Genomic DNA, 21,239 nt, shown 5'->3' on the forward strand with positions numbered 1-21,239 from the left:
ATGCCAGTTCAACCAAAGATCTAAATTTTCAAATTGAAATACTTTAGGTGGCCTGATGATGTCACATTATTACGAAGTCCCCATGCAACTATCATATGAATGTTTCCTCTGTGTTTGCTCTATAATATAGCAGTGAAGCTTGAAAATCCCAAAACCCACCAGGTCAGGGTGTTTCAGAACATGCAGACCCAAAACGGCGAAGAAGCTACATTCGCGGATGTTTTAGAATTTCTAAATATCCTGCCAGAGGCACGTTTATCAAAACAGCAGATTATAGATCATGTGTCAACACATTCTCCCTCCCAACTCGTTAAATAACTTCAAACTATGGCGCTCTAGATAGCCCTCTGGCGTCAGTCGTGGACATGGCAGGGACGGCGGGTTAGCCTCCACTCATTACATGTGTCTTTTCAAAAGAAACTTCTTCACAGGAAGTTGGTTTCAGGCAACAAAACCATTTAGTTTGATTCAGGAAAAGAGCATGGTTGACTTTAACTTGACTGAACAACTCACACGACTAATGACTGACGTGACAAAAGGCCAACGTTTACTTTTAGTTTCGTAGGGGACTGGTATCAAAAAACGAAATTGAAAGATTTGGAAGTCCACCCATTTTTATCATCACTTTAAAAAAACAAACAAATGATTAAATGATGGTCTTTTTAAAGTGGTTGTTCTTCATTGCATAGAAAAATAGTGTGTCCGTACGTGAAAGAGAGAGAAAGCAGGCAGTGTCCTGGGTCCACTGCGCCACCTTTATCTCCCAGTCATGCTGCTGGGTGACATTACTGTATGAAGGATGTCCTGGACAGAACCGATAACACGTTCCTCATCACTGAGGTCATTTCCTTTACCCACAATGCATCTGGGCCACCTGGTGATCTAGTTTGTGGGTTAGCAGTCAACCTGCCTCACTTCTGAAAAGATAGCCGTGAACACGTCATACCTCTGTCATAGCAAGTGGCGCTTTTGTTTCTCAAGTTTCGTTGATGATACGATGCAAGAAAATGAAATGTCAAATTACACTGAGCTCATGAAAATGAATCACTCATTATTTCAACTTACAAGAAAGGACCAGACAGCAAGGGTTAAGAGCCAAACATCTCATTATACGGTGAGGTAATAATAGAGTCAATGGCACAAATCAACAACACAATTGTACTGTAAAATGTGTTATAATTACATCAGATAACTGCTGAAGTCACTACTAATTGCCACTGCCATCATTAAGAGGCTGCTGTCAGTCATGGAACATTAACTTTTAAAGAACAACAGAGGAATTGAAGAAACAGGAATTGATTTTTATTTTCTTTTGTCAAGGAAAGTGTCATTCACTCTGTGAAGAGCGCGCAACACAACCAGACAAAATTCCTTAGACATCAGTGAATGACCCCCCACTGTTTTCAGCAAAAGAGGCGCAAAGGAATAGAAATGATAAATCACGGATCTCAGAGATTTACATATAATACAGTGCATGCTCTATGTTGAACAGCATAATATGCTATATGGCATATATTACATACCAAGCACATGCGTCAGCGTGGAACGCTGTAGCATCTTGTCCATGGTGTGAACTTCTCACTCAGTAAAGTTGACTCTTTCTATGCTGTGTCCAAAAATGTGATTTGCAATTTGTTACTGGGATTTTTCCACTTCACTGTGCAGAGTTGCATGTGTAGAGTTTGACAGTAGAAGTCTGTTGTAAAATGGATCTGCTGAAGAGGGAAATCTTAAATCTTAGTTGAACCTACGAGATGATTTTGTGACATCCGAACTAGTTGAAGGGCAATCGTGGTCCAACATGCAACTCACACGACGTGGAAACTCGAAGCTTCCAAACTACATACACTGAGAATGGACTTTTCAGTGAAGTAGCAAACATGTATAAAGCAGGTAAACTTAAAATGAACAATAGTTGCTCTTTTGGGGGTAATAACATATAAGGCACAAGCTATTACATTGTTGTGTTGGATGTCTTAAAACGTGAGGGGATCTTTTAGTTACAGTTTACTTCGCTGTAGCAAACACAGCCAGTGACTACAAACACAGAGTTGCTTCGACACTCAACAACAACAACACCTTTTTAAAAGTTAGGACCAGTGCAACTCATGACTGAGCCAGCCAGCCAGCCAGCCAGCGAGAGACAGAGAGAGAGAGAGAGAGAGAGAGAGAGAGAATATAAATACAATGCACTGATTCCGTTCCAGTCGGCTGGATGATCATAGATACAAATTTGAACAGGACATACACTTAAATGCTAACAAATAAATTCATGTGCACTGTAGGCGCAGGTGAGAACTACTATAACTATGTGGAGTTAATTGACTACAGACTGTAGGACTGAACCGAGGGACAAGGGTGGGGTGGGGTGGGGGGTGGGGGGGGTCTTTCAACAAGAGGCCAAGCGTGGCCAGATCGCTTCTCAGCAAAAGTTTGGAGAGGAACTGCTGCTGTTGGCTCAGAAAGAAGAAGCCCAGTCAGGGTGGCCGAGGATGATTCCTCCTTTGTTCCATCTCTGTCACCTAATCAATTTTCTTTGGCAAGTCCTAAATAAAGTCATACAGTGGTACTAATGTTTTAATATAACGCCATGTGTCTGTGGCACAGTTACGGCCCCAGACCTCCTGATCCCCCCCCCTTCTGTATCTTGATTCATTAGCGGGCTAAGGGGGCGGCATTTGTTCTAACGAGAGGGAAGATGAGCAAAGACACAACAGAGAACAAGGGAGGGAGACAGGGAGGGATGGGAAGAGTAGAATAGAGAAGTGAGTAGAGAAAGAAAGAAAAAGAAAGACATAAAGAGACAAAGAAAGAGAAAGAAAGACACGGTGGTCTGTTCATTTTACCCAGCATGCAGAAGAAAAGCATCATCATCAAAAGCTTTAGACTCCAGGGAATCTAGAGTCTTAGAAGAAGAAAAGGAAAAAGAATAGAGTGTAGAAGAAGAAAACGTAGAAGTGGAGGAAGCAAAGGAAGAAGATGACGAGGAAGGGGTGAAAAAGCAGCCCGTCTGAACGGGACTGCTGGGCTCAGCAAGTTAGTGATTACTGATTAGCCAGCTCGGTCCTGTAGAGAGGCCTGTCTGTCCTTGGCTTGGGAAAACAACATAAAAGGGTGCCGGCTGTTTTGTGACGGGACTTGAAAGGAAAGCTTGGTAGCTATCGGGAGACATTAGCCTTATCAATGGTCGGTCACTAGAGCCGGGCTATATGAAGCAACAAGGGCACTGCTTTTCCAGAAGGAGATAACCGACGCATGCCTCGGCCCACATTTGCATGCACCGGGGCAACAGGCAGGCATATAGACACAATATGACAGAAAGAGAGACGGGCATGAAAAAAAAGACATAAAAAAAAAATCTAGAGAGGGTTTGCCAACAGAGGTATTAATGCTAGCCAGCCAGCCAGCCAGCCAGTCAGTCAGTGTGTCCTGCCCAGCGCCCAGATGGGTGTGGCAACCTGGCAGACAAAGTGAAGTGCTGTACTGTATGTCCGGAGGCCTGTGTGATGCTTCTCAAACCTCACTGCCTTTGTCTTCTACGGTCCTGTATTGGGTTTCTCCATACATGTGAAGTGAGCGGTTAACAAGTACAATGGCACCTTTCAATCATTGAAAAGAGCACGTTGACACTTGGTGTGTGTGTGTGTGTTTTTGGCTGGTTTGTGCTGTTTGAGTTTTCCATTGGGTCGAGTCCACTAGTCTAATCTGTTGAACTGGGGTCAGTGGAAAAAAGCAGCTTCGAAAGGGACAGAAGGACTAAAGTGAACTATGACAATGTGAGAAAACATCAAAAGGCTTTTGGGAAAGATCCCCGTTTCCCTGCATCATCATTGTACATAACACATTGGACCAGCCCGCAGGCAAAAGACCAACACACACCTCGCCCTCCCAGTATGTTTGTGCTGATTGATTTTTGTGGGGTAAGGTCATTCGGAACAGCTGCTGATAGACCCGCAATTCATCTGGAGTTCAAAGAGTCCTTGGGTCGGTCAGTGTCGTTCCTGTTTGTACTTCACCGAATGACAACGTCACCAGGCGTCCTGCCTTGTCAACAGTGTGGGCGGCAGGACAGTTAGTCCATCTGTCAGTCACTTTTCGATCTTCAATCACAGCCATCTAATCGATGCAGCAGAGCCACAGGATGAAAGACAAGGTAAATCAAAGAGAAGGTGAATGAAAGTGGGCATATTACACCTGCCGTTAACTAAATGCCAGCCTAATCCCGCTTGTTTCTGCTATGTTGTTTGCGAAGCACAAACAACTGGAGCGGGGTTCAAAGCTACACGCTTTGCACTCCTGCGCCACTTTTCTGCATTCACCCCCGTCTGTCATTCTTTCGCGCCCTCCCTTGTTTTCTCTCTCTCGTATTTGTCCCACTTCTAACACCACGGCCCGCTTCAGATCTTGTTTTCGTCTCTCTCAGCTGACAGGCTGGTACACCTTCCATAGGGCAAAGTCCCCGAATGAGAAAACAGAAGAAAAAACACGCGTGCACTCACATCGGCGACATAAGTGAACACATGGGAATCACATGCAAACACAGGCATGCGCACCGGGGTGCAGACTCATCTTCCAAATCCCATCCACAGATGAATCTGCGCACAAAGAGGCAAACCTGCTGCATACACACACACACAAGCACACACTTCCAAAGTCCTCCAGCGTCATGCCTTCCCACCCTACACTTGATAAACCCTTGTGTGAGCCTGACAAAGCAGGAGAGGGCACTCAGCAGCCTTTGAACACTGGAGCAGGTTGCATAAGACGGCTCAGCGTACCAGTGGACTGTATTCACACACTTAGTACTGTACCCAGTACTGTATGACTCAAAAAAAACTTTCCAGCAATGGGATCTAAAACTGTCGGAATCTCAAAGCTGACATATCGGCTGAAACAGACTCAGAAAAACAGGATTTGGATTTGACTTCTAAAATGATTCGCATTCCTTTGCGATCATACAATAAAATAGAGAAACGAATGCATCAGAATGAATGAAGTACTGTCTCCGCTGAGCAATCATCGATGATTGTTGCACGTAAAACCAAACTTATAATTACAACACTGGTCCCCATCAGGATGCCCCATTCCCACCAATCCCATTTTCACCACACCAAATTAGTCACTGCACGGCTTTTACATATGGTTTTAAGTGTACTCGTCATGAGGAGTACTACTCAGCCAGTGAAAACAGTTGTATAATGTCTTATGTGACTCTGGAGGAGCTATACAAAGTTTGAAAAAATTAAACCTGGTGATGTCATCGGGTGAGAATATCTTGGGCTCTGATGCTACAGTTTTGACCATTCTTTTTTTTAACGTGTCTCTTGTGAGTCCCACCATTTTACGACCGTGGGGCGACCGTGGCTCACTGGCTTAAGAGGGTAGTCTGGTAACCGCAGGGTCAACGGTTTGATCCTCGACTGGGACGTGCCACGTGTCGAAGTGTCCCTGAGCAAGACACTGAACCCCCGGGCGCCTGTCATTGGCAGCCCACTGCTCCCTATATACAGGGATGGGTCAAATGCAGAGGTCAAATTCTGTGTATGTATATGACAATAAAAAGGGTTTCTATTTCTATTTACAGATGTGCAATACTAAATCACTAGAATACACCCTATTAGTAGCCAAATATTTTCCTTCCGACATTCCCGGCAAAATTGTAGTAAACTGGCTGCAAAGTCAGTGATGTGGTTGACCAGAATCATTTTGGTTAAATGACACTTTATGCAGGACTAAGTACCTAAAGTCTACTATACATCCATAAGGGATGAATGGCGAAGTTGTTGAAGTCAAAGCAGCGGTTTCCATCCCTGAAGAGGAAACCAGAGCGCTCTGTTTGTCATTGATGTCATCGCCAGCAAACCACACTTCAAACTGGTTAAAAGGCAGCAGAGTTATTCACTGCAAAACACAGAGGATCTTATTTGTTCAAGCTGCACACTCCGCGTGTTTCTCCATACTTCTACCGCCGCTGTGCGCTAATGGTTCCCACATCAGACTCTCCCAGTGTCACATATGACTGCCATGCGTCGCCATCTCCATCTCCATCTCCATCTCCATCCACCTCACCTCCGACGGGCTCGGTCAATTAGTACGTAGCATGGAGAGCGCAAAGCACTGGGGGATGTGAACAGGAAACAGAGCTGTATTTACTGAAAAGCGCATTTGGGATGCACGGATAGTAATCTCACTTTCATCTAAAGGGTAAAATGGGGATGTGAGTGTATGCATGTGTGCTCGTATGTGTGTATAAAACTCGCGTTTTGTGGGAGCCCTGCACTGAGTAATTGAGACCGTATTTCAAACAGCCCAGACCAGATCTTGACTCAATCACGTCTGGCCCCATGGATGGGGTAGACCGGGGTCTACATCATTGTTTGACAACGTGTATGCTGCAGATTGATTTTCTGGTTCCAGTGGAAGGGGGCAAACGGATGTGAAAGGGAGGTACAAGAGTATGCATCATGAGGAAGGAAGTACAGAGAAGCGTAGCATTTGGACCATGTGCTGCAAACTGCATGGAGATGTTTCTTCTCTTATCGAGAACGGCATACTGAACAAAGCCCAAACAATACTGCACGTGTGTCTTGGTTCACATTTTGAGTAACAAAACTGGCATTCACGAACTCTTAGACATAGAGAAAGAGTGTTCGACAAAACTGGGGCTGAGTCTGCTGCATTCATCTCCAATAGAAAAGAAACAACTAATCACATTTGGCACACTAAAACTGCTAATAACTTATAACTTTTTTTTAATGATTATTTAGTGATAATGTGAAACAGCCGCTCAGCTTGTTTATCTTCCTCTGTCTTGACGTGTGTTTCGTTCCCTATGGTGCACTTGCGAAATTACATGATTACCTTCTTTGTCTTTCTGGCTTTACATAAACATGACTATCTAGTTTAGTTATGTTTCGCTGGCTGAGTTTTACAGAAACAGACTATGATCAAGCTGAGAGAAGGTACTTGCAATACTGCTGCAAGCTGGTATTCCAGAAGGATCCGCATTTACACCACTGAGCCTATAAGTAAGGAGGTTAAATTGATGGATCTAAAATCTTCTGTTGTTATATGTTAAATTACTGTATATCGTATGTTTTATTCTTATCTTTCTACAATGTTTTTTAATCTATGAAGGATAAGGATGTTTATTGTCATTGTAAAAACATACAACGAAATTAAGTTGGTGACAAGACAGACAGTCTAAAGGACAAGACAATACAAGACGCTATTTCCCCTTTTTTGTCCTCAAGCCCACACTGCATTGGTTACAATGCGTTTGTTTTCACCAAACTTGAATGTTAACTTTAAAATCACTGCAGACTGCAAGAAAACCTTTTTGTTTTTTTTAAAGACATTTAATGCAGTGTAACATCTATATCAACGTCGTCTTCACCTCCACCTGCTCCAGCGTCCACACACAGATTGCAGATGTCTCTCCTTCATGCATCATGCAACGAAAACTCAAATGACTTCTTTTTGGCGAAGACACTAGTTGCCTCCTCTGAGGAGGTGTTTGTTTTCAGCTAGTTTGTGGGTTTGTTTAGAAGTTGATATATCCCAAAAACATGAACAGATTTGATTAAAATACAGAGAGGTAAGCCATCGGCCAGGGGATGTGTTTCGCTCTGGATTTGGATCAGTATTTGGATTCAGGAATGTTTTAACATTGCGTGACATTTTTGAGATTTTTTCTCATGAACTACTGTACTTTGATGAAAGTACAGTACTTGTATGCAGTTTCAGATCCAAATGCATTACAACTATCTATTATCATAATGCATTGAAGAGATTGTTCAGTCTCTGTGAGATTACAGTACGCACGCTCTCTCTCACAGTCATTTCTAGTTGCATCTGTTTTTGTTTTGTTTTGTTTTTTCTGATGCCATCGCCACAGCAGAGCAATGTTGGGTTTTTAAAGGAAGTCAAGCACTTAACAGCTCGCAGTCAAACTCCAGTGACTTTCTGGAATGTCTGACGTAAGCACAAAATTAATAGCGTGCAACAATGAAAATATGTCTTATGGATTTATCAGCTGTTAATACATTCAAGCGACGCCTTTTTTTTAAGCAACTAGACACTTTTTTTTAAACAATTAGTTGAACTGAGAGCAGTATAAGCATTTTCATGTTCCCAGATTTACTTCAGTTATTTTCCCTCTGTACTCACCACTTATCCATTATCTAATGTCAAACACATGATCAAAACCAACACACGACATGGTTTCACATCTTTAGGGATCATCCCACACTAGCTGGGAAACTGAATGTGCGTGGGTGGGTGTGTTTCATACTTCCAGTTTAACTGCTCTACTACCTGTGGGCCCAGGAGTTTTTGTTCTCTCTCGTCTTTGATCTCATCACAATCGTGGCAGAATGATTTACCCTCAGTCAGACCAGATTAAACATTCCCCACCTACAATTATACTTACAGTTCTCATGAAGAACAATTTATTCACAACAGGATGATCTCAAGAGTCATATAAAGGCTCCATTAAATCCAGGGCATTGTATCAGGTTTCGGCTGCTGAGTTAGAAATGGCAAATTCTCTTTGCACTGCAGGAATGCAACACAGATGCAAGTACTCAGCAGGATAATGTATACAATATGAAACCAAAATAATTTATTTTACAAACCTGGTTACTGGTTTTATGGGAAAAAAAATAAAAGAGAAAATATAAAAAAAAATAAAAGAGCGGTAACAAAGATAAGATGTGAATGAATGTATGAATACATGACCTAACAACATATGAAAACAGTTTTCTTCCACTGTGACGTCAGATTATTAACCAACGAAATACCATAACATCCTGAATGTGCTGTGCACTTTTTTTCCCTTATAGTCAAGATGTGGGTAGCTGTACAGACGGTGGTGCTGATCAAACACGGCGGCCTGGGGCAAATTAGATCCAATTCCACTTTGTTACAGAGGCCTGCATTTATTTTCTGACATTTACCATAAAGGAAAGTCAGACGAAGCCTTTCGTGGAGGAGGCCCCTCAATCTGAGTCTCCTAAACCCATCAGGGGACGAAGAAAGGAAAGGGGCGACTTTAGCCGGCACGAAAGGGCCCGAGAGCATCTGACTTCCATTGCCGGGCTCAGCTTGTGTGTTCCACTTAGCCACCGGTATTTTGAGGAGATGCACAGCACCCTTAGCAGAGCCCCACACTCCAACACGCATGATGTCATTGAGGTTCTATCATTACAAGCTGCAGATGAAGCTGCGTTGGGCCGGGTTGGTTCCCACGCTTGTTTTTGCAAATTTTACATTGGACGCAATGACAAACAGAGGCTTCCGGCTGACACTTAGGTTGCATAAAGGAAGGAGAAAAGAGAAATCCAGAGGGGGAGATTCAGAGAGAAACATCAAGACACAAGTTTCTGATTTCTTTTTAAAATTCCTGTCATGTTACAGTCCATTTCACAGCGTCTGTCTGAGAGTCTCGTCAGTCCTCAAAGGAATTTCAAAGGCAAACAGAAAGCAATGAGCTAGTGCATGAGGCCCCTGCAGAACAATTGAAATCTTTGGTGACAGCTCACATTTTCTTCTCACTTAAAAATGTTGCTGCTGTGACGTGACGCAAAGCGGCGCTCATATGTCTTCTGTACGTTCTGACTTAAAGGCACAACCCTAAAGAGTTATCATCATCTGCTATGAGCACAATACATAACATATGCACCGTGAACACAGCCGGCTATTACAGCTTTACAGTGGGTGTTAACTTCTAGATAAGCTCTACTGTACTGCACCGCATTCATAATGTGAACGAGCAGCTTTCGTGAAACATCTGAGCACTTGGAACGAATTCTTCACTTAAGATAAGCAGTACAGGTAATCTGGTCCAAATAGACCATCTGCTGTTCCCACAGCCAACAACAGAGGCTAATAACATGCTGCATCCAATCAGATTGCACCAGAGTCAGCCGAGATAAAGGCAAAGCAATAAAATGAAACAATCTGGTGCTTTGACACTACAAGCAAGAGAGCCTGCTACTTCACTGCTGGGCTGGGGGCAGGAATGTGCTCTTTGAACCAGCTTTATTTAACAGCGGAGCAGCATGCGCACAGCACGCCCCCGAGTCTCCGAGCTGGCCCACGGACCGTTTGCTCCTGACGTGGGCACGTCAGATGCGGGGCCACCGGGTCAGGGAGCTGGCATCCTCACCCCTGGCACAACTTGCTCCCCTTTGGGGCGTAGGGGCTGACACCAGGCTCATGGGGAGGACCAGACAGACAGGGGCCTACCAAACAGCTTGTGACCATAACCAACAGTGGCAGAGGACAATGAATGCAATTATTTACAAGAACACAGTCCAAGTCTCTTTTAGTCGCTCCCCATCACGCCTGTTTACTCCCACTCCCCTTTTGCGGGGCAGCATGGAGAGGCTGTGACCCTGTCGGCACAGTCGTCAGCGGGACTTTTTCATAGCGCCCAGGGCTACCCTGTTATTCATGCTCTATCGCCATCAGGCCTGATCAGGGTCCAGCTGCAGCCTCTTTCCTACCAACTGCACATTTTGGCGAGAGGTCAAGGGAGACTCATCAAACTTGGGCAGTCAAACTTTGTGCAAGAGACATAAAAATGTATAGTACTGCATGAAAGCGAATACGGTTTTCTTTAGGTACAGTGTTGAGGTAATGTGGAAAAGATCTGCCAGGGGTTCAAACAATAATACAGTGGTGAAACATTACTTTCATGCACCATTAGGAAGGAATTTCTCTTTCTACTAGTTTTAACTGCTGAGAACCTGGTACAGGCCAACAAGTTTCTGTCAGCACATGGCTGTGGGCATTAGGGAGGAGCTGAGACCTGAATGGGCAGAAAAGTCTGCCTAAGTACAAATACTGGATACATACTAAATATATATATATAGCCTCATAAAATGGGATCATAAAACATATATTCATGTAATACCCTTTAATAGGCAACACAGTACAACCAATGTGTTGTGTCATTGATTGAGATTAATTTGCTAACAGAAAATAACTATTTAACAACCATCAAAGGTTAAAGCTGGACATATATTTTCCAGTATGCAAACTGTGTGACTGTTTTTAATGTATCTTTGAAAAAAAAAGGAAGCTCATGATATCAGAGATGATAAATCTAGAGTGGGACACACACTTGAATTCATGAAGTGAAGCTTGATGAAATCTGCAAATGTGTGATTTTCTCTTGTAGGTTCAGTAACTTTTAAATTGCTCGACGCTGCACCTTACCAGCACAGTTAAGGGTGCACTTCCTCTGTTGTTTTTAGATATTTCATGTCTAAAGAAGAGAGTAAAGAATATAATTAAACTGGCATTGTCTTTTTAGATATCAAACAGGCTCAGTGAGCCCCCCCCAGTGGAACAAGACCAAACAAGAGCAAACAACACACTCGGTGCGGAAGCTACAGTAGAATAGAATAGCGCCCAAGACTGTACAATAAGTGTGCATTTCCACTGGCTTACATGCACTCTCTCATTCACGTAAACACACATCCACACATACAGTAGAGACAGTTCCATTTTTCTTTTCCCCTGTGACTCTTGGCTGTGGCCCTTTAGGGGTGACCAGATGAAGAGAGCATGGAGTGTGGCAGAGGGTCCTTCCATAAACAAAAAACAACAGTTATCTTGTGTGCGTCCGTCTGTGTCAAGAGGCACATGAAGCCAAGCCCAGCATCTGAGAGGCGTCTGCTCCTCTTTCCGCCTTTGGTCTTGTCTCTTTCAATGGCTTATAAAAGTGTGGATGAGTGTGTGTGTACGCTCACGGGTGTGTGTCTGTGTTCACAGCACAGCACAGGGCTCCTCTGTATTGTATTCTGAAGCTGGCTGGAAGTAAAAAGGCAGTATTAAGAGTGGCGGGGGCAAGAGAAAGGGGGCTGCCAGCACACGGCAAAACGGCAGGGAGCTCCCCCAGATCCCAGCTGCCCAGGACTGGCTGAGAGCTTCAGGCGAGTGCCAGGCTTCCTCGGCCCTCGTGGAGGTCGGCCAGAGAAAGTGGGAGGAGTGGGAGGTACAAGACATAAAAAAAAAAAAAGGCAAAAATAATGTCTGGGCCTATATAAAGAAGGCCTTGGGAGACACACAATGCAAACATACACAAGCAAAACTCAATCTATTGGCAGGTGGGAAACGTCAAGGGCATTTTTTTCTGTTCTGTTCACAGAGAGCGAATGAGTTTTAATATCGTAATTGGTTCTATAAAGCGTTCATATTTCATGGAGCACTCAACTTCCTGAGTAGCCCAATGAAATGGTCTTCCAGCATTGGTGGCCTGAATGCCTCTCCTTATCCACAGGGGCTGGCAACACAGTGGAAAACAAAGTTTATCTGGAACTGTTTAATGCATTATTTGTCTAACAATCAAGGAAGTGAGTTTATTTTGCAGATAATTATAGCTTTTGTTGCGTTGATGGCCAAGATAAGCCAAAGTTCCGAACCATTAACTGGTTGTGCTTTTTCTGGCAAACACTGAGTTTGTAATTCAGAATGCACTGCAAGAGTTCTAGCCAGCTAGAAGAACCTGACATTAGGTGGTATAGGGTACACTTTAATTCAACATGAGATACTTATCACCACAACAGTTCCCACCCTCCTATCTCTTAATCCGCTTACATCAAATAACATGACTCAATGAAAAATTGAGGCCATTAACTATACAATATTCAAACCATATGTAAAGCCAATGTCTGATCCAACTCCCACCACACACTGAAGGGAGTAATGCCGTACAACCGTTCAAAGTGGAATATGCTGGGGCTCTACTGTAAGCAATAATAATGACAGCTCAGGCAAAAGCCTGTGGAAAACCCCTGGCTGGTCAAGACACTTTTGCCCTCAGAGCTGACCCAGGAACCGGGCAGGGCGCTAATCATGGCACTTGGCAAACAGCTGCATTTTTCCATAGGTCCTCAGAGAAAGCCCTTCCTCTATAGAGGCAGGTAATCACAACAAGAGCACATCCCGCCCCGGTAGCACACCAATGAATGCGGGCCTGCTTTGTCTACTCCAGGAGAAGTTGGGAGACTATTTCTGTGCTTCTGACAGAGACAAATAACACCCGTGTCACCCTGCCTGTCAGCATGACTGCCTGCCAAGGGAGCCAGTGTGGGTGGTGTTCGTCATTGTGCGCTCCCACCCAGGGCCAGTGACAGGAAGTGAGCTCCACTATGACGAGGGAGAAACCCATTTACATCAACGTCTAAATTCACTCACCAACATTACATCAGGGTGAAGGAAAACTCAATATTGAGGCGGTGAAAGTTCAGAAATGCATATTAGTATCATCGGCATAGATGCTCTGAGTTAAGGGACTAAAAATAGAGGTCTATGCGGAAAAATAAGAGAAAAAAAGAGATTTACTGTATTGTCAGGCTTCTGGAATTCTCTTATTAATACCTTTAGTTTCCTGCCCAACACATTTACAGCTTTACCTCTAACCACCAGGGTCCCCAGGTTTGTTTTCCGGGTCAAAGTCCTGACGTACGCTGCTTGCGTTTTCCGTTAATGAACCTCTTCCTTTGGACACCTGCACAAAATGTATCATGTCCAGAGGGATGCATTTCCTTACTACTGCTGACCCTCTGTTCTCTCCAACATCTTATTACTGCTACGACAGCTACACCGGGAACGGATTGATGAGGATGTCAGGGACGCTGTTGTTGGACATATTGTTCCATTACTGAGTATGAAAACATCCCACATAACTGTGAATATGTATTGCAACAATGAAAGAAATACTAGGTCTTCTGATGTAGTAAACATTATTTGTTTTGAAAAGGGACATATTGTTTGTTATTGATGTTTGTGGTTCTGATGAATGATCTAGAATAAAATTTTCAGACGTACAACAACGTCAAAACTAAAACCTGACTAAAGCTTACTTCTACAGAGTAGAAACTGGTAATGCGGCACCCATTGACTATATATAACTGTGACGTCACCCATTGGTTTATAGACTACAGGTTTGAAGCATCGAGTTCTGCATTTTGGCTGTCGCCATCTTGGATTCTGACTGTCATCATTTTTTTTTGTTTTGCAACCAGTAAACGGAAATCACGTACAGCGTCACTCCTGTGGTAGAGACCTGTCAATCATAAGGTGACCCGCCCTAAAGCATACCCTGCTTTATTGTCTATTTTACTTTAAATAGGACCATAATTTACTAAATGAACATCATGCTGTTTCAAGGAAGACTTGAAACTAGCAATCGAGACCATAAACACATGTACAATCAGACTTCTTTTTGCAACCAGAGGAGTCGCCCCCTGATGACCAGTAGAGAGAATGCAAGTTATTAGGCACTTCCGCATTGGCTTCTCTTTTCATTGCCGCCTGGCTGCACCCCATTGTCAGATGGACTTTTTCAATGTCATTATTTAATTCCATAGATAGACAGATTGACTTTATTGTCCACCTCAGTGGAAATTTGTCTTTTGCTTCTCCAAGAACAGCATATGTACATACAATACACCTAACACGCAAGTACAACTCACAAATACACAGTAATATACAATAGAGCAAATAAGCAGTTAGCAGCAGCTTATAAAAAATAATAAAAGGGAGCACATCTTATAAAATAACAAGTGTAGCTAGATGCAGTCATTCTGAGGCTATGCCTGTGTGGCAAAGGGAATAGAATAGTGCAGTTTTATGTTTGTGGGCAAATGTGGCTAAGTGGAGAGCAGGGCCGTCCTTCAATCAGATGATCGGCGGTTCGATCCCCGGCTCCGCCAGTCGCATGTCGATGTGTCCTTGAGCAAGACACTTAACCTCAAAAATTGCTCACGTAACTGTGCCTACGGTGTATGAATGTGATAGAATCTGGATTGTAAGTTGCTTTGGATGAAAGCATCTGCTAAATGAGTGTAATATAATATTTAGCCTTCCTGTGGACAGCTATGTCAAATATATTGCAAAGTTGTCTCTGTGATTTGCCAATCACCTTTCCTGCAATACAAACAATCTTGGAGAGCTTCTCTTTGCGCTCAAGTTGCTGTACCATGCTGTTAGGTTAGATGATAAAAAATAAAAATCATAAATTTCGACGCCATAGTTGGAGATCAAAGCAAAGCATCATAGAAGTTGTTTATTTCACAATGAGCAGCTGAAATATTGGTTGATTTTACACCAACTGCCAACAGTTCCCACAGTCTAAACAGGAGGTCCCCAATTTCAGTGGCCACTAAATAGTTTGGTGACATAAATGTGGAGGACTTAGTTACAGATCTCATGCCAGACCACTTTTCCTCTTCTCCACGACTGAGTGATCGGAGTGATAAATGTACTTAAGCACAGACCGACGGAAAAATCTTGTTTCCTCCCGAGCTGAAGCCAAGAAACAAACCCGGAGCAGGTATGGAGCTCAGGTGACGTCTGACCGCAGATTTGTTCTATTTTTCATGCTCACACACACATACATGAATTCAGATGATCCATTGGAGGTACAATGTCCACACCTAGCAGTTCTTGTAACTAACAGGGACTAAACATTCACCAACCAGAAGAGGACCAGCTCTGTGGCAGCAGGACAGGGGGCCAGTTTACAATCTCCAAGCCATGTAATCAACACTTGATAAGTCAAAAGATAAATATGACTTACATAAAAAGCTTGGGCTGGTATACCAGGTAGACTCAGATCTTCGCTAGTCATGTTTATGATGTCACTCAGGTGTGCCAAGAAAGAGCCTGACCTCAGCATGCAGGTCTTATTTAGGGCCACAACAGGCTGTCTGGTGCTGCTTTTTCTTTGCTTCTTTGTATCGCATCATTGCTCTTGCCTTCATAAATCCTTTCCAAGTGGAGTTTAATCTCAACATCTGGGTGGCTGTCTGTGATAAAAGAATACAGAGAGCAGTTTTAGAATACAGATTGTATGCACACTGACATTTGTTTTTCTTTTTTACTGTGAGTGTTTGAGAGATGCTTGCAGCGACGTGAGTGCGACTGTGTACAACCTCCTCTTTCCCTCAGCCCTATTGACTCCCAATGCCCACCATGTTCTAGTCCTTCTTAGCCAGACTCACCAGGCCTAGCCCACCGTGGCATTGGCACTGGCACAGCCAAGCTGACAATTATTATCTACCTCACTGCCCTTGCTAGCAAGCTGACGGGATGGACAACATTTGTTTGGCTGGAGTATACAGTATCTGTCTGCCTGTTTAGGGTCAATGAGTCCATCTCGATCCCCCTCTGCCCAATATTAGATAAATCAGACCCTATATCTATCTATCTATACCTATAACAAGTCTGAATTATTAGTCTGGTGACAGTGGTTACACAAGTCTGGTTAAAGCTTGTTTAGAAAGTAGTTCTTTCAATAACTTATTTTGTTGAAATCAGAAAAAAAAGCACTCCTACCATAGACTGACATTTACACAATGTGGCAGACGTGTGTATGCAGGAAACCCCACTCTAACTGACAAGGGCTGTGGTGTGAGTCATTTTAGGATTTTCTGATAATGTGGTCTCCTCCAAATTCTCCTCCACCTCTCATCTCATTACTAACTGGTGTTGAGCCTCACAGTCACCACTATCATCCTGGGCAGCAAGCAGAGAGTCTCTGGGACTCACCAGTTACTGATGACGAACCTGCAGAGATTCACTTGCTACTTCCTGAAATGAACTACAGACATTTTCATTTTCACAAGCTCTGGCAATGTTAATGTACACCTTTATGACTCAACCACAAGTGAACAACATATCTTGGTCTGGCAGGGCCAGAAGTGCGTCCTTTAAAATGACTCATCTCTGACTTTATAGAGCCCTCATCTCTACCACTGTCCCCAAAGACTAGCCAGCAGCTTTTTCAAGACCTTTGTGACTCAGAGGGAACGCGGTGCTGAAGATGGGGCAAGAGCAGGCGGTAGGCAATACTATAGAGAGAACAATAAAATGCAGATAATGAGAGATATGGCCTGTGACACAGATGGGCCAGGACTGTTTTAGATAGACACCCACCTCACGAGTCCGAAATTGCAGAGTCGAAGAGCGCTCTCTTGAAGGAAACATGCCTGGAACTGACGGATCAAAGGGAGAAGACTTATGAACTCACATTATAGCCTACAGATGGTGCGTACTGGTGTTTTGGTGTGGTGATGCAGACGACTGTGTACAATAATTCATACTCTCTGTTGTTTTTCATGTAACCTTGCGTGCCCCGCCGCTAGTTCCATCCACTGGTACTTTGGCCCAAACTATTAATAACTAAAGAAGTGACCAATGCCCTTGACTCCTGAACTGGGAACAATCATTTCTAAGTTAAAAATAAACATCTGAATAAATCCAACTTTTTTTCAAGTAGTCTTTTTAGAGGTTTGGGACAGTGGTGAGGAGTGGGTGGCCCAGCCCTGACCCCTATTCATCTCAGTGAGATACAGTAGGCTATGTGAGGGAGGGACATTCAAAGGCGCTGCATCCCACAAACATGAAACACACAGCACACACATACAGAGGTCAGGAAACAGGCTAACCACAGTAGCAAGAGTTTGTTCACCACCTATCTATGCACGCGTTCGTCTGTGCATACATCCACGTTGAAAGTTATTAATTCTGGTTAAGATGGAAAGCAACAAAAGATGAAGAAATGTGTTCACGAGAACAGCAAAGGAGGCTAAATTTGTGGCCATAAGTCCTATGCAAAAACACTGGGCCTTATTAACCAATAAATATGTTTTTTCTTAAATTTGTTCTTAAGAAAGGTCCAAACAAAAGTCTACGTCAGATTAATGACATAAATGTTCTTAACCGCAGTATTGTCCGTACCTGCGTTCTTATAATGACGAATCCCATTGTGCATATAAATTGAAGGCATGTGCCAGTTGATCCTAATCAGCATAAGTAAACGTCAATCGTCATTTAAGGGCATGAGACTGCAGGGCCGTGTGCACGAGGAGGTACTTCTGCAGGAAGTGAACACCAAATGAGCTGTCATATTTAGCAGTGTCAGTGGATATAAAATAACACACACAAATAAGCATTAGATGCTATCGTTACGTTTTACATTAAGAAACTATAATGCTTTGTAAAATACAGTGGTAACCATGTCTGTCCAGGTTTATTCAGTATTTGGAATAATGTCTCAAGCTTCTCTGGCCCATATGAGCAGATCACTGTAACCGTGATCACAATTAGTGGTTTCCACTGTATCGAAATCAATGAATAAATAAGTATTGAAAATATTATTGTAACTGAAATCCTATATGTAAAACTGTAGAATTAAAATAAATGCAATAACCCATTATTTTGCACAAACATGTCATCACTCTAAAGTGTATTCTGTTCTTACCTAAGAATAAATTCCAAATAAGAAAATATTGGTGAATGTCAGAATCTTTGAGAAAACTGCTGTGTTAAGAAGAAAGTTCTTCTGAGGAACGGGTGGTGGATGAGGCCCATTGTAGTTTTGTTTCAGACATAAGGAATAAAGTAATCCCTATCTACACCTGGCGGATTTTCTAGACCCTCACATCCCCCCGTTACACCATATCACACTTCCTGATCACACTGAAGCTCCTTCTATCTCTTCAGTCGTTAGACTTCAGGGCAGGAAAACCCTGGTCATGTGGAATTGCAGGACAAAAAAAAAAGTAAAACAATTGAACAACTGAGACAAGAGACAAATTCATTCAACTCCAACCACACTATGTCAACCAGAAAATATGCTGAAAATACGACGACACAAACATCATCCTGGTCAACAAATGTCGACAATCTGCGAAGATGCAACACCCTTGATAACCCTTCCTGTCTCAATCTACAATCTTTAAAAGCGGAAAACATCAAAGCTTGGAAGAGTGCCGCATTCTCAAAGCCCAAATGATCACTTGTCTCAACTTGGATGTGATCCTAGAAGTTTTTGACATCCATGTCAATGAGACAGGCAGGCTCATTCAGACAAACTCGCTCCTTCCTGGCTCGGCTCTCTTGTTCTCACAAGATCCAATACATTCATAACCAAACGGTGGTCAACAACAAGGACATAAAAAGCTTGTGATTCATAAGCAGTGCCAAAGGGTTTTCCATAGTACTCTAACTATCTCTGCGATCACTCATTTTAAATGTCAAAATGTGTGTGTGTGTTTTCTTCTCTTCTCATTCTCTCATATTGAAAACAATTAAAAGTAGTTTTGTTTTACATGTGTTAAGACAAAGTCAGTAACAATTAAAATGTTAATAATTTAAGACATTTTTATATACATTCACAAGTGAATTTCAAGCTTCAGAGTCGCACGCTGGTCAGACAAAAATAGACCCAGCTGGTAAAGAAAGCAGAGCAAGGGTCACGAGTGGCTCTCGGACTTGTTGGACACACACACACACACATATATATACACATATATATACACATATATATACATACACATATATATATATACATACACATATATATATATACATACACATATATATATATACACACATATATATATATACACACATACATACACATATATATATATATATACACACATACATACACATATATATATATATACACACATACATACACATATATATATACACACACATACATACACACACATACATACACACACATACATACACACACACACACACACACACACACACACACACACACACACACACACACACACACACACACACACACACACACACACACACACACACACACACACACACACACACACACACACACACACACACACACACACACACACACACACACACACACACACACACACACACACACACACACACAGGCTAGAAAGGCAGAAGATCATCTCCGGAAGCCATGATGGAGCCAGTGGACCGACAGCGTCGTCGCGGAGGTGTAGCACCCACTCTCTGGTTCCACCTCAGGTAACATTGTGAGCTCTGTCAGCACTTTCTCTGTAGTCTGCACTGTTAGCGCTGTTAGCACTGTTAGCTAAGAGTTGCCAGCTCGCTGTGAAAATGTTGACAGACCTTGAGCTGCAATCAAAATGCTCCCAATTTCGGATCTTGCACCTTCAAGGAGCAAAGTGTCACTTTTTCTGGAACAGTGATTATCTTTACAGCGTGCAGGCATCTCACTCCACCAGAAACACCTCCTGTAAATGCACAGTCAGCTCTCGTCTGACCATCTCAGGCTAGCTAAGTCAATATCTTCCTATGCTCATTATCTAAAACATCTTTGATATTCATGCTTCAAAATGCTTTTTTTTCTTATCATTGATTATTACTAACTTTTATGGAGGGAATTCTGGTCTTAAATGATATTGCTTGTATTAAATTTGGTTTACTATGTTGTTTCCTACTTCCTCCTGCTCAGTCACTCACATGTACAACCCCAAATAAAGTTGGAGGTGAATGCAGCGGCCGGTAGCTCCCATGAACTTTGCTACATTTTTGTTTTAATTTGTTGTCTTCTCATCTTTATTACTAGAGCAGGTATGGCATAAGACAGAGATACAGTCATCAACATCCATAAAGTGCAGCGGACCATGCAATTTGGATTATCACCATCCACGGCATCTTCTGATCACCCAGCCAGACCTGCCAGACCAACACCACATAAAGCAGTCGACAGCCCCGGGACCCAGCTAGGACCTAAGGCTAGTCCACTACCCAGCCTGCTGCTGGCTGATGTCCTATCCGAGGAAAATAAGATGGATGAAATAAAACTAAGCAACTGTTGTGCCCACATCTTCACAGAGACCTGGCTCCATCGTGGCATCCCGAATCAATCTGCACTTGACGGGCGGACCGCAGGACAGAGCGCAGGACTCCAGTGGGACGATATGATGCTTACTCTGTGTTTACATCAATGATGCTTGGTACTCAAACAAAGTAAGTCAAAGTTGATGGACAAAGTTTCCCTGATGTCAAATTTTTGATGTTGAAATGCCGGCCAATGTTTATGTTGCTGCCGTTTACATTCCTCCTAAAGCAAATCTAAAAATGCACGACAGGAATGCGCTACTATCGTTTTTTGTTTTGTCAAGTCCTTATCGTGTCGGCTACAACTGCATTTTTGTTGTTTAGCCCTGTGTTTTGCGTAAATACAATAATGAGCCTTGAATCCTTGAATTAATCTTCCTCTTTGTTTCTCTTTCTCCCCTGTGTTGGAACCCCCCCCCCCACCACCATCACCATCATCTGTCACTCTCATCTCTTGGATTCTGCCTCTCACTGGCCCCTGGCACCATCTTGAATATTCATAACTGTCCTCTGATGAGCATGCTAAATGGGTGTCAAGATGATTTGGCCACATGACAGAAGTGGAC

The 21,239-nt window shown here is 43.0% G+C and overlaps 1 protein-coding gene across 12 annotated transcripts in view; it reads right to left on the bottom strand.

The window, feature by feature from the left end:
- ccnd2a (cyclin D2, a) overlaps positions 1-21,239 on the bottom strand; it is a 143,340-nt gene that overhangs the window by 71,971 nt on the left and 50,130 nt on the right. For 4 of the 12 annotated variants that reach the window (XM_076082286.1, XM_076082283.1, XM_076082288.1 and 1 more), the window contains one exon: positions 15,593-15,821. The exons of 5 other annotated variants lie outside the window; for them this stretch is intronic. In XM_076082286.1, coding sequence (XP_075938401.1) covers positions 15,593-15,691 — 99 coding nt within the window. In that variant the 5' untranslated portion in view covers positions 15,692-15,821. Of the gene's footprint in view, positions 1-15,592; positions 15,822-16,805; positions 16,829-16,950; positions 17,010-21,239 lie in introns of those variants that run through there. 3 more of the 12 variants (XM_076082287.1, XM_076082284.1, XM_076082285.1) reach the window with 2 other exon arrangements.

The sequence above is a fragment of the Anarhichas minor genome, unplaced genomic scaffold, assembly GCF_050575085.1.
Source record: "Anarhichas minor isolate MPS153535 unplaced genomic scaffold, ASM5057508v1 ptg000090l, whole genome shotgun sequence".
NCBI classification, from domain to species: Eukaryota; Metazoa; Chordata; class Actinopteri; order Perciformes; family Anarhichadidae; genus Anarhichas; species Anarhichas minor.